The sequence below is a fragment of the Cnephaeus nilssonii genome (genome assembly GCF_951640355.1).
Source record: "Cnephaeus nilssonii genome assembly, chromosome: 7".
In the NCBI taxonomy this organism is placed as follows: Eukaryota; Metazoa; Chordata; class Mammalia; order Chiroptera; family Vespertilionidae; genus Cnephaeus; species Cnephaeus nilssonii.
In genome coordinates this window covers 34273937-34287751 of record NC_137078.1, presented here as the reverse complement: position 1 = coordinate 34287751, position 13815 = coordinate 34273937, and the positions used below count along the sequence as shown (strand labels likewise).

At 38.1% G+C, this 13815-nt stretch overlaps 1 protein-coding gene across 3 annotated transcripts in view; it reads right to left on the bottom strand.

Annotated features, from left to right (window-relative positions):
* Positions 1 to 13815, bottom strand: part of GLMN (glomulin, FKBP associated protein) — a 53100-nt gene that overhangs the window by 29704 nt on the left and 9581 nt on the right. For all 3 annotated transcript variants that reach the window (XM_079776576.1, XM_079776578.1, XM_079776577.1), the window contains exons 5-7: positions 12916 to 13024; positions 6495 to 6735; positions 4778 to 4880 (exon numbers count right to left, since the gene is read on the bottom strand). In XM_079776576.1, the coding sequence (XP_079632702.1) occupies positions 4778 to 4880; positions 6495 to 6735; positions 12916 to 13024 (453 nt within the window). The remainder of the gene's footprint in view (positions 1 to 4777; positions 4881 to 6494; positions 6736 to 12915; positions 13025 to 13815) is intronic.

The following is a 13815-nucleotide window of genomic DNA, read 5'->3' as shown; positions in this document are numbered from 1 at the left end:
CTATCCATTTCCTGCTAGGATTCTGGAAAAGTTGAATGTTCATGCATATAACTCTTCTAATAGGCCAGCTTCCTGGTTCTTGATTTCTAAATTTAGTAACCTTAACTTCTTCTAATCCATTTGGGCACCTGAATCCATCCTGGCGCCCCTAGCAACCGTTTCCGGGCTGGGCTGGGGGCTGCATTTTACACCATGGGGTCTTGGCAGTGTTGGCTACGATTTGGTGGGGTGTCACTCTGGGGTAGTGGCGGGGTCTGTGTCCCACTTGGGGGAAGCCGAGTGTTGGTTTGTAGGCGCCGTGTCCATGGTGCCGTTTATTTTTAAATGGCCAGTGTGTGTCACGGCAGCTCCTGCTTTGAGAGTCTGCCCCCAGGTGGTCAGTGCGCATCATAGCTCCCGGTTGGAGGGAAGGATGGACACTTAGACTTTTATATATAGAGATATCCAATGGATGCTTTTCAACTCTTACTTCACAGGCTCCTTCTGCTCACTTAACAGTATCAAGTACTTCCTTCCTGAAATTCTGCTAGCCTGGTTTCTATAATATTTCTATCACCTTTTCCACTCTTCTTCCTTGGTCACTTTGGTGGACTCATCTTAGTTGGTACTCTGCAGGGTTCAGTCCTGAACCCTTTTCTCTTTTCCCAGTGATCTACCCCTTTAGGTGATCTCATCTATTCTTTAAAAATTTTTTTAATAATGTATTTATTTAACATAATATGTTCTTTTTTAAAAAATCTCATCTACTCTTAATAAAAATTTACTCCTTAAAAACCTGCTCTCTCTGGCTATCAGATATAGATTAAGAAATTATTATTAATCTTGTTAGGTGACATAACAACACTGTGGTTATGTTTTTTAAAAAGTCCTTACCAATTAGAGAAGCATACTTAAAGACTCATGGATAAAATTATATAACTAGGACTTGCTATAAATTACTACAGCAAAACAAAAAGAGTGAGGATAAAACAAGATTGGCAAGATGTTTGACAATAATTGTTAAAAGCTGGATGATGGGTATGTGAAGGTACATTATACTGTTTTCTCTAATTTCTGAACTTTTTACAATTTCTATAATTAAAAAAATGTTTTTAAAGCACAAAATCCCCTTGGATCCTTGCTCTGTATTTTCTATTTCAAATATTGACAGCTTCACCTGCCCAGTTTCCCAAGCAAAAACCTTATCCATGACTCAACCTTTTTACTATTCTTCTAAATTGAATCATTGACCAAATTTTATTTATTTTACCTACTCTTAGGTTCTCAAATCTGCCTGCTCTTGTTTGTCTCCACTATTTCCATACTCGGGCTCTCATCATCTTACCTATCTTACCTAATAATAGACAAACATGTAAATTGACTGTACCTCCGCTACACCCACAGCCAATCAGAGTGAGTACGCAAATTAACCCAACAAAGATGGTGGGTTAATTTTCATATGCAGGCATGGAGCGGCCAGGAGGGAAGGGACACCTGCTATGAGGGGGCAGGGCGGCAGTGGAGGGAGCTACAGGAGCGGTGCTGCGGACAGAAACAAGGACTTGCCGGTTCCCAGGCGGGCTGGGAGTGAAGCCAGGGGAAGGAAGGCCTATTCTTGCATGAATATCAGGCCTCTAGTTCTTACATAACTCCAAAAAGACACCTAACTTCCAATCTTACCTCAATTAAATACATTCTCCACTAAAGTGATGAATACAAAACACAATTTAATTACATCATTCTCAGGCTTAATAACCTTTAACTGTTTCCAACTTCCACAGCCATCTCTCAAAATTGGGCACATATATATGATGGTTTTTATACTGTATCCAGGAGATTATACTGTAGTCTAGCATGGGCAACAATGAAGAGGCTCCATACTCTTATGTGCTCCTGGGAAAATCCCTCCCTGCCCCTCCTCATTACTAACCTCCTCACTACTATCTTGACACCAGCATTCACCCCACTGAAATATACATCCCTATTTATATCAGTCACCAAATCATATCAGTCACCAAATCATCACTCATCCTCAGAATCTAGTTACCCTAAAATTCTGGCATTTCCTCTTCTGACTTTTTCTCTTAAGCCCCCTCAAATTTCAGATATCCTTTAATTAGGGCCTGTGGAACTCACTATCATTAGCAAAATTCATTCTTCTATAAATGATCTCTCACCTCCTCTGCTCTAAATGAAATCCAGTTCTCTGAAAACACCTGTTTTCTCTGCAACCCTCTCAAAGGGTTATTTTTATCATCCATATTCATTGTACCACTGAGCCAAAAATAAAAATATCTGTTCTCATTGCTGCTTCTAGATCATTCTCCTCTCTCCTCTCTAAAATTCTCTCAGCTCTGAAATGCACTGCATGTGAATATATCACCTCTACTCTTCTTTGCTGCAGTCACTAGCAGACCCAAAGGTCACTCCATTAACTGGCTTTCTGACATTAGTTTTATAATTCTGTGTGGCTTAAATGTACAACCGAAGAGCTTCTAATACCCTGGAACCTCAGGTACTTTACTGGTGTCTAGTTCAATGATTTTGGTTTCCATCCTATCCTTGCAATACTCACTCCCATGGTCTTATCCGGACATTATTGTTAGTAAATAACCTTTCCAAAATATTAATTTCAAGCATCCTGTTATTTAACCACTGATATTTTTAAGCTCACTCCTTTTAGTAACCTAAGTCCAACATCTTGTGAACTACACCAGGACCTACAATTTAGTGATCCCATCATCTTTTCACTGTCTCTCACTTGTAGTTTGTCCTAGCTTCCCTACTTAGCTTAAATCCTTTGCATACATGCTCAATGCTCTTGCCTCTCCTTGATTTGTAGAACTCAATAGTTCTCAATACCCCAACCTAATTAAATCCAACTTTCTTCCTACACTGCACCTGTATTTGTGCAGATGAACAAGGTAAAGAAAACTAACAGCCACAATTAAAACTCTAACTTGAAATTCATGACTATCTATCTTAAGTACATATTTTTCTATACTTCAGATCAGTTCCCTAATACAGAATCTCAGAACATTTTAAAATACTGTTTATGCATAAAGATGAGTTGCTTTTAAAATAAAATTTACTCATTTCTCTAGTTATTTTGAAAATATTTATCATGAGCCTTAAAAGTGAGGATATTCTTTGGCATAGAAGTTCCACTTCTAGGAATTTATTTTAACAATTAAAGAGATATGCAAAAAAGCCACGCCCCCCCAAAAAATATGCAAAGATTTGGTTGCAAAAATTCTTACCACAGATTTAGTTAAAAAAAGAAAGTTGGAGTATTTTATTTTATCTTAATATATTTTTATTGATTTCAGAGAGGAAAGGGAAAGATAAAAACATCAATGATGAGAGAGAATCATCGATCAGCTGCCTCCTGCATGCCCCCTAATGGGGACTGAGCCTATAACCTGGGCATGTGACCTGAATGGGAATCAAATTGTGACCTCTGGGTTCATAGGTTGACGCCCAACCACTGACCCACGCCTGCTGGGCTGGAGTATTCTACCTAATAATAGACAAATATGCAAATTGACCGTACCTTCGCTATGACCGCGATTGGCCAGGAGGCGCGGGGGGGCGGGACTCGGGGTGGCTGATTGGGCCGGCGGGACGCTGAGCTCGCGTCGCCAGTGGCGGCTCGAGCTCAGCGTCTGCGCCATGGCTGTGCTGCGGCACAGAAGGGGCCTCTGGGGCAGCGAGCTCACGTCCCACCGCGGACCATCAAAAGCAGGGGAGCTGGGTGCCTGTCCGCTCAGGCACCAGGCCTTTCAGAAGCCTCTGCCGTGCCGGAGGCTTCTGAAAGGCCTGGTGCACCAGCGGACAGGCACCCAGCTCCCCCGTGATTGAAAGCGAAAGCGTGTAGGGGACCCTACACGTGCATGATTCAATCATGCACTGGGCCTCTAGTTTTATAATAACCAAAAAAACTTCAAAAATCTACATGTGGTACTACATGGCCCAGGTTAAATACGTTATGCTAAATCCATACCATGGAATACTATTAAACCAATGAGAAAATAATCATAATATGCTAAAAGAAACAAAGTAATTACAAAAGAGTACGTATAATATGATAGAATTTTTAAAAACATTATATATTATGTAAGTGCTTATTTGCTTATGACTATAAAAACCAAAAAGAAGTCTGGAAGGTATTAACCTATATATATAAAAGCCAAGTGCCCGGTACGCTGGAACGACTGGAACGAATGGTCGCTATGACGTACACTGCAGCAGGCCAACCAGCCCAATCAGGGGGGTGGCCCCTCCCCCTAGCCCGATTGGGGGCAGGGCTGGCCGGCCAACTGTTGGAGGTCCCTCCCCCCAGCTGGCCCAGCCCCTGATTGGGCCCTGATAAGGGGCGGGGCCGGCGGCCAACCTCCTGCAGCCCCTTCCCCCAGCTGACCTCCCATGGCCCCTCCCCCATCTGGCCTGGCCCCAATAGGCCCCCTGCACCCCAAACTGGGGCGAGACCAGATGGCCAATCTTTTGCATTCCCCCCTTGCTCCCCCGCTTGCCGGCCTGATTGATCCCCATCAGGGTTGGCCGGCCTGACCCCACCCATGCACAAATTCGTGCACCAGGACTCTAGTATTATTTACATTTGGGTAATGACATTATTGTTGTTTATTTTCTTTTTGTTTTCCTATGTTCTACAAAAGAAAAATACATATTACTAATAAATATATTAACTTACATGCTCAGGTAAAGTACATGAGTATATAGCAGGAAGACATTCTAGATTACAGAATATTTTATAACAGATTAAGTTAGCTGTACTTACTATTATTTCAGATGCAAAGGACCTTAAAGGATCATTTTCAGCTTCTTCAGACTGCTCAAGGAATTGTGCTGTCAGCAAAGGGCATTTCAAGCTTTTGAAACAACTAAGGTATAAGAAATGGGTAACTATGAATATAGCACTTCCTAAGTATAAAATACCTACTTCGATAAACATATCTAAGTTAATTTAACATGAAAAATAACATAAGCACCAACAACTCAATGACTTGTCAAACTGGTGATGTAAGATCCTTCTTTCTAGTAATGGAAAGAGCATGAGAAAACCAGACTCAATGTGATAGGATTCAGTTCTGTGTTTGGACCATACCAATGAATACTGATGTTTGCCTGAGGACCAATGCTAGTCCATGATGTAGTTTTTGTTAGCTCAAGGGAAAACCGGGACAATGTAGTAATCCTACCTAATAAAATAGTAATATGCAAATTGACCGCACCTTCGCTACGCCCAAGCCACGCCCACCAGCCAATCAGGGCGAGTATGCAAATTACCCAACAAAGATGGCGGTTAATTTGCATACGCTGAGGGAGGGAGGAGTGAAGACTGAAGACAACTTAGAAGGAAGACGGAGGAAAAGCGGAAAGCAAGATGGCTGCCAGAGGGAAAGCCTGGGCGGGGTGGGGCGGGGCGGGGCAGAGTGGGATGGAGCGGGGCGGGTGGCAACGGCGCGCGGGTGCAGGCGCGGCGGCTGCAACAGCGGCGGCAGTGGCAGCGCCTGCGGCCGCAGCAGCCGCTTGCAGGATTTTTCCTGCAAATGGGCTACTAGTGTTTTATAAAGCTGTATTTATTTAAAAACCCAAACTATTCTGTGATTAAGCCTTCCCTATTTCTTTAGTTAAAATACATTTGCTCTCATGAAATAATGGGTTTCATAAATAGTAAATACATTTTAATGTCCTAACCTGACAGAGTAGAAAGCTAACAGTAGTTTTAGTCTCTTAAATTTTAAAAATAAAATTATTGGTCCAGGTAATTCAATAATCTAGTTCAGCACTGCCTAATAGTAATAGAATGCAAGCCTCATATATAATTTAAAATATTTTAGCAGTCACATTAAAAAAGTAGTAAGAAACAAGAGAAATTAATTTTAATAATTTATCTCATTAACCAAATATATCTGAACTTTATCATTTCAACATGCTATCAGTATAAAAATTGAGGTATTCTAGTATTTTTTTATAACAAGTATTTGAAATCCAAGTGTATTTTACATTTACGCACATTATAATTTGGATTAGTCACATGTCAAGTGCTTGAAAGCCATATTGAACAGTGTATCATTAGTCTATAATATCCCCAGAGTGAATGCTCCACCCTGTTTTTACAGTCAAGTTAGATGTTAAATTGTCTGGTGCTTCCTCTGCTTTCAAAGGGAGAGTTAAAACAAAATTTCCCCAAAGCAGACCAGCTCCTTTGAGTTGCATCTCTCTATTTTCCCAGCTTCTATTATTCACTTACTCTGATGAGTAAAAGCAATTTATAAAATAAAATATAAAGCAAACGAAATAAATGGATTTTGGTTTTTAATTTTAAAAAATATCAATGCCTCATTAAATGCCCATGTTATATCAACTGAACCCTATATTCTTTGAAAATTCAAATTTTGAAAATAGGTTTATATTTCCATTGCAAACAAATAAAACAAAGAAACATAAGATAACTGAAGTCCATTGTGAAATGTTCTTAAAAATATACTTACAATTTCAGTAATTCATCCTTTAACCTTTGATTTTCCAGTGAGTTTTCTTTGTCATCAGTGACTTCTTTCACAAAAGGCTTTGTGAACTCTATTAAGGCCTTGCAACACTGACAAAGGCCATAGTCATCTGCTTGTATTTGTTCTTTTGAGTACGGAACAGGAAGAAGAGATAGCTGACTCCAAATGGTAGACAATGCTAATCCAACTGAATATGACTTGTTGCTATGAAGTTTCTGTATCACTAAAACAGAGACCAAGTTGTTACTTGAGGTAGCCTCATCAAGCACACTGAACATGGGACAAGTCCAGTTAATGTAGAATTATAACACTTTTTTTTTTTTTCATATTTGAACAAGTCTGGAATCAGAATGACATGATAGCTTAATTGGCAGTGTTTTTATTCCCTTTCTTTGTGATGCATAAAATAATGGAGCATGTTACAATTATGGCCCTTTACAACATATGCCATGAAATCTTATTTAGGTATGTTTACAACAGGTTACATACTTAAGACAGAAACACGTTTTATCATATATTTTGGCTGTTGTAAGTATAAAATAAGTGAAAGTGTCTTGTAAACTATAAGACACTGTAAAAATGTGAGACTGAATATTTCCAGAATACTGAATATTTCAAGTGGTATAAAGCTGCTGGGCATTCACATTTAAAACAAATTTACTCTAATTTCTGATTCTGGGCCCTTCATCAGACTCTGAAATTATATGCAGGTCATAAAATTAAAAAGCAGTCTCTTTCCAGGGATAAATTCTGCCTGCCTTTGCCAAGACCCCTTACTTACCAATACTGTGACGGCACTTAGCCATGAAGCCTTTCTTTCCACACCTGTTGTTTCATTCTTCATAGTACTCTTGCTGTTCTCAAACCTAACCTCCCAATGCCGAGAGTGAGCAATGCCCTACTTGATACTGTTCTTAACCAACATACTATCACAATGCTGTTAGACTGAGCACTGCAGACACCACAGAGGCAATCTTTTAAATATGTTTACAGAGAAAATTCTAGGATGTAATTTGCAGATAGGAAGGTTAGACAAAAAGCTTTAAGTTACAACACAGTACATGAAAACCAGCATGCCTGTCAACAAAATATTTACTGGGTACCCACTCTGAGTCAGGTATTGTTATCTTTCTATGAGCAGTTGGATTCCACTTGGCATTGCTATGACTAGTTTAAGCAGAGTATTCAATAAATAGTCATAAACTTTACTTTGGTATACTGTGCCGGAAGCCAATTCCAGCATGTCAGCAGGGCTGAATCATCTGGAAATGGCTGAGGGCATTTCCCAAAAACCTGAAAAGGATGCATAAATTGATTGCTTGCTGCCAGACAGCTAAGGGCATTTTAACCTACATGTTATTGCTTCCTCCTGGCCAAACACCTGAACAGCCAGAGGTAATTCTTCCAAACCTGATAATCTGACAATGGATTCTGTATACCAAACCCTGGCCTTTGAAGTGTATATCTATGTGTATATCTACTTTGCCTTAGGACAATTTGTGTTAATAAAAAGCAAGGGGTCCTGAGACAAGGGGAACTTAGTTCCTTTAGCTAAGTCTTTTCTGGCCCCCCTCCCCCCCCCCCCCCTCCGCAAAATGCCTTCCAAAATTATGTTTCGTCTCTGGACTCTTATTTAATTTACACACAGTGCTTCTCCAGATTCCTGAACCCTTCTATATGCTGGATCAAGACCCCCGGCATTAAATGGCACTCGAAACAGGATGGAAATTTGGAGAATTTGCCTGAGCAGATAAAATAGCACCATTAATGGTGGAAAGATTAACTGTGCATAAAGCCCATGTCAGTTTCGGAAGCCCGCAGATCCATAAGTGTGTGGGTGATACTTTTTGTTTAAGTCAGATTATAATAGGGAAGAATTCGGTTAAAAGGCAAAATTCATCTTTAATGTGGCTTCTTGTTCAAATCATAAAATACCTAATTTGTATAGAGGATCGAAGATTTGTAATTTCTAAAAAACGGCTGGATCCTCAGCTTCTGATCTCAAAAGTGGCTGGAGAGGGCGGAGCTATGAGCTCTGCCACAAAAATATTCCCTTATGCATTGTTTAAGAACTATAGAAGAACACGTTGGAAAAGCAAAATTTGGTGAAAATAACTCTAAGGGCTAGTCATTACTTTGGAAAGTGAAATAGGAAAAAATTTAAAATCTGTCTTTATCTATTAAGCATCCCTTTAATTGGCAAAAGAAATGTGGCAGGATTAGTTGTTGAATTTTCCCCCAAAGCAAGCAGGATATGGGGGAAGGGAGACACGTGGTGATCCTGTAATATGGACGCCCAACTCCCCGAGTATGCTAATTTAAAGTTTTACAAAATTTAGAAATGCGTCTGGGATTTCTGTGCCCATAAAGAGAGAAGCTAGCTTAAAACAAATGTGCGCAACTGTCTGATTTTTGGACTTTAGATAGGTTTTGAGCTACACTTAACTCTCTGCGATGGTCCAGAATCAAACCCAAAATGCTCTTTCTCAAAAAGATGGCGGAGATGACCAAAAGATTTCCATAATAAAAAAGTTTATTTAAACAATAATGGACCGCATTCAAAGGTTAACATTAAAGCTGCCAAGAAAATCAGTAAAATTGTTTCTGTTAAAAAATTTGCCAAAGAAAATGCCTTAAAATAATTATAATTAGATTTAAATCTCGAAAAATTGTTGAACTATAGATTAAAAAATAGCAATTTTGCATTTGAATAGCTACAAGTTTGCTTCTTGACTTCCCTGAACAGAAAAAATATGGTCATTTTAAAGTCAAGCGGCTAGGCCCTTGCCAGCCAAAACCAGTTTTTCCCATGGCAGCAACCTCTTAAGGAAAAATGTGGTCTTTTTAAATTAGGCAGGTAGGCCAAAGTTTCCCGCAGACAGCAATCTCTAAGAAAAGAATGTGGCCAATTTACATCAAAATAGACCAAGGTAGGCCTGATCTGTTTTGCCAGCCTCACACATGGTTTTCCAGAGTCGCTGGCAACTTAAAACTTTAAAGTTTACTGAATCAAATGATAAAAACTTGTTCAATAATCTGAATTTGCCTCATAAAAAATCTAGAGGGTAGTCTTAAATCTATTAAATATGTCTTGTATTTTTGAAATTTATTCTTAAAAATATAAAGGTATTGCTAATCTGAGAAATGCTAAATATTTGACTTGCCAGCTCTAAAAGTTTAAGGTTCAAATTAAATTAGGAGAAATTATATAGTTGTGGTAACTAAATGCCTACAAGTATAGATATTTATTTTTGAAAAAATAATTTTTGTGTTTTCTCTGAATTTAGAAAACAAAATATGTTGCTTATTGGTCTAATTAAAAAAGGATTAATTCTGTGATCTCAACCAAATTTTTAATACAAAAAACAGTTAAAATTGAATTGATATTCTTTAAGATAATTATAAAAAGTATATAATTTTTAAATTATATATATATATATCTACACTAATAAAATAGAAATATGTAAACTGACTGTATCTCCACGACGCCCACCAGCCAATCAGGAGGGAATATGCAAATTAGCATGACAAAGATGGTGGCGGCCCTGCCCCCCCCCAGCCGCTCCAGGTATGGAGCGGCCAGGAAGGGCAGGACACCTGCTATGAGGAGGAGGGCGAGGGGGGAGGGGTGAAGGGAGCTACAGGAGCGGTGCTCAGGCCAGAGCAAAGCCAAGACTCCAGCCGGAATGAAGCCTGCAGACTCCAGCTGGAGTCAGCGAAAGCGGAAGGCAGTGGCCAGAGCGAAGGCCTGGGTCCTGGATGCCAGAGGAAAACCAGTGCCGGCAGCCAGGTGCCGGCAGCCAGGTGAAGGAAGTCCTATTGCATGAATCTTCGTGCAACGGGCCTCTAATATATATATATATTTGATGGTCTTTCCAAGTTAAATTTCAAAGCTATAACCAAAGGATCCTTTTGGAACATTTCATGAGCCCTGAAATGTTTTCAAAGAATTTGTTCTCTCTTCTTAAAAGAAATATTTTGAATTTAGCCAATCTAATATACTTGAGAACACTGAAAAACTTTATCAAATAAAAATTAATAACTATATTTTACTTATATACATATATTTTAAATGTTATGAAGGTTTTGGCCTCTAAAAAGGGCAAAATAAAGTAACAATATATTTCTTAAATACAGCCAACTTTTTCAGCAATGGAAATTTAAAAGACAAAAAGCTCTAGCTGCCTGCATTTTAAATAGGCTGGAGGTGGGGCAACGTTTGTGCCTTGTGAATCAGATGTATAAGTTTAATAAATTTACTTGCTTTGAATTTTAATAAAGATACCTACTTAAATTACTTAATAAATTAGCTTTTTAAAATATAATCAAGGTCTCATATAAATTAAGTTATATGAGAAGCCAATATTTTTGTAAGCAATTTGATCCTAGCAAAGTCTTCTAAGAAAGTTACTGAGACCTCCCATAATTCCTCTGTATATGCAAATAAGTCAAAGGGGATATTCTTTAAAAATATAATTCAAAGCTTAATAAAAAGGAGAAATTTGAAAAATTTGAAATCTCTTCCACTAATATTTACAGGTAAATTAAAGATTGTTGTTAAAGTACTAATCTGACAATAAATAGTAATCACCATAAATATAAGGGGAGTCGTTTAATGTGACTACATGGCCTGGCAGTATTAGTAAACATCCCAAAAGCAACCATGTTTGCTACATTTGTTGCTTGCTGTAAAAAAGAAAGACAAAAACTCTTAAAAGAAACTCTCTAAATGCAGCCTAAGAAATTATTCTGGAAGAGAATAAAAAAAGATTTCCTTCTAGGGTCTGGAAAACTAATTAAAAGTCAACATAGTAGGCCTCAAAAAGAAAAGTAGTTTGTATTTTTGCCTCCCCGAAGTTTATGTAAAGTTACTCAAAGACCAATAGCAGAAATTTAATTGATTTCATTTACTGTCCATAACCTAGGACAAGTAACATTAAAAAGTTAATCTTATTTCAGATTGATTTAAATTGGCTAATTGAAATAAGTGAATATTCAAAAGAACTTTGTTGTACTGTACAGGAAACTGTTCCTGAAGCATTAACTAATTTTTTTATTGATGGTTCATCTCATGGTAAAGACTGCTTAACATGCTATGAATCCAGAGCAGTCATATTTCTTTACAGAAAATTTTAAAAAAATTATCAAGACTGCATTGTAAGATTTCCAAAAGCCTCCTAATAATATTTAAATCAAAAAAAGGGGGGATAGTGGTAAAATATCCTGTAAGTAAATTACATCAAGCCTCAATTGCTTTAAATTTTTTACTTTGAAAATTAATTTTCACTTGTAATGCTGATAGCAAGATACTCATGAAGGCACACATGGTGTCAAAATAAGCCAAAGGAAAATTGTTTGGGCAAAAATAAAAAGGATCCCAAGTCTAATTTATAGAAAAGATTCCTTTATTAAACTTTGGTCGAGAATATGTTTGTATATTTCCAGAAAACTCCTTCAAGCCTGTGTGGATTCCTGCAAAATGAATCCCAGAGAGGAACTGACCAGATTGCCCAACCACAGAATAGCAGTGGCCCCCAAGACAAGAGGAGGAACAGTCCAGAGATGTGAGATGGTGAAGACGCCTTGCCATACTAGCAGTCAGCAGCTGTGCATCACTACAGGTTGCCCAGGACCAAACCAGGAAAGGTCAGACCTGCATTGCCACTATTTGTCCACCATCCAGAACTAGAATATCATTGCTGGCATGTACACTTAAGGAACTGTTAAACATTGAAATTGGGACTCAAAGAACTGTTGTCCCAGAAAGAAACTGACTACAGACTGATTCCTTTAATGCCTGGCAACAATTTAAAGGGACATGATAGAACTCTATCCTTTCCATTGAATTTAAAAATCTTAAAACATACATTCTTGTTAAATTTATAAAAATCAAAAAGGGTGAGATGCCAGAAGCCAATTCCAGCATGTCAGCAGGGCTGAATCATCTGGAAATGGCTGAGGGCATTTCCCAAAAACCTGAAAAGGATGCATAAATTGATTGCTTGCTGCCAGACAGCTAAAGGCATTTTAATCTACATGTTATTGCCTCCTCCTGGCCAGAGGTAATTCTTCCAAACCTGATAATCTGACAATGGATTCTGTATACCAAACCCTGGCCTTTGAAGTGTATATCTACTTTGCCTTAGGACAATTTGTGTTAATAAAAAGCAAGGGGTCCTGAGACAAGAGGAACTTAGTTCCTTAAGCTAAGTCTTTTCTGGCCCCCCAAAATTATGTTTCGTCACTGGACTCTTATTTAATTTACACACAGCGCTTCTCTGGATTCCTGAACCCTTCTATCTTCTGAATCAAGATCCCCGGCAATACTGTTGACATTTTGGAATAAAATCAAGGCGTTTACACAGAAAATAAAAAGCACTTAAGATATCAAAATACTCATTACCTGTTTGTAATGGCTGAAGTAAAAGAAGAATAATTTGGGATATCTGTTTTCCAGAGGGCTCTTCAATCAGTTCAAGCAAACCCAACAATAATTCCTTTGGATTACATAACTATAAAAATATTCACAATTGAACCTGTTTAATACAAGTTGTATTTAAAGCCACATGATTACTATTTTTAAAAGAAGGCATATACTGAGAAAATATGATTATTTTTTGGTTAACAGTAAAACGCCTCATACATTTGTTTAAAAAATACAACGGAAAACCGAATCTGTGATTGTCAAATCAATATACAACAAGAAGTCAAAAGTTAAAGGGTCTATAACAGACAACTACATTTTGGAGACTTAAATTCCTTGTCAAAGGAAAAGGAATGTGAAGGGAGTCTGATCACCAGAGCTGTTTCCTTTGAGCTTTGCCTGTCTACTCTGAAGGTGCCTCCAGAGCTCCCAGCAGGTGGATCTTTTTTTATCTCACATTGTCATGGTATTTAAATAAATAAATGCAGTTTCTTTTGTCCTTTCTGAGCATAGCTGTATCTTATGACCTCACTTGCTTTGCGTTTTAAAGAGCCTTTTTAGTTAATAAGTTAATATGTAAATGGAGTTTCCTCTTTCCAGGTATATATTTTTATTTATTTGCACTGATCTCTAAGTAGATTCTTATAACGTCATTTTTCTCAGAATTTTTCTTTCTTGTTCAGCATTTGTTACTTATAATTCTAAACTTTTTAGAGCTGCTTTCTAAAGTTGTCAGTCATAACTAATCTACTCCCTATTCCTATTTTCACTGTGATTGGGTTTTTCATATTCTTTTAGGGAACATATCACAGAGCAAAGACTGAAATTTGAATCTAGTTCCAATGTTGCCAAAAGATCAGTGTGGCCTGGAACTACCTC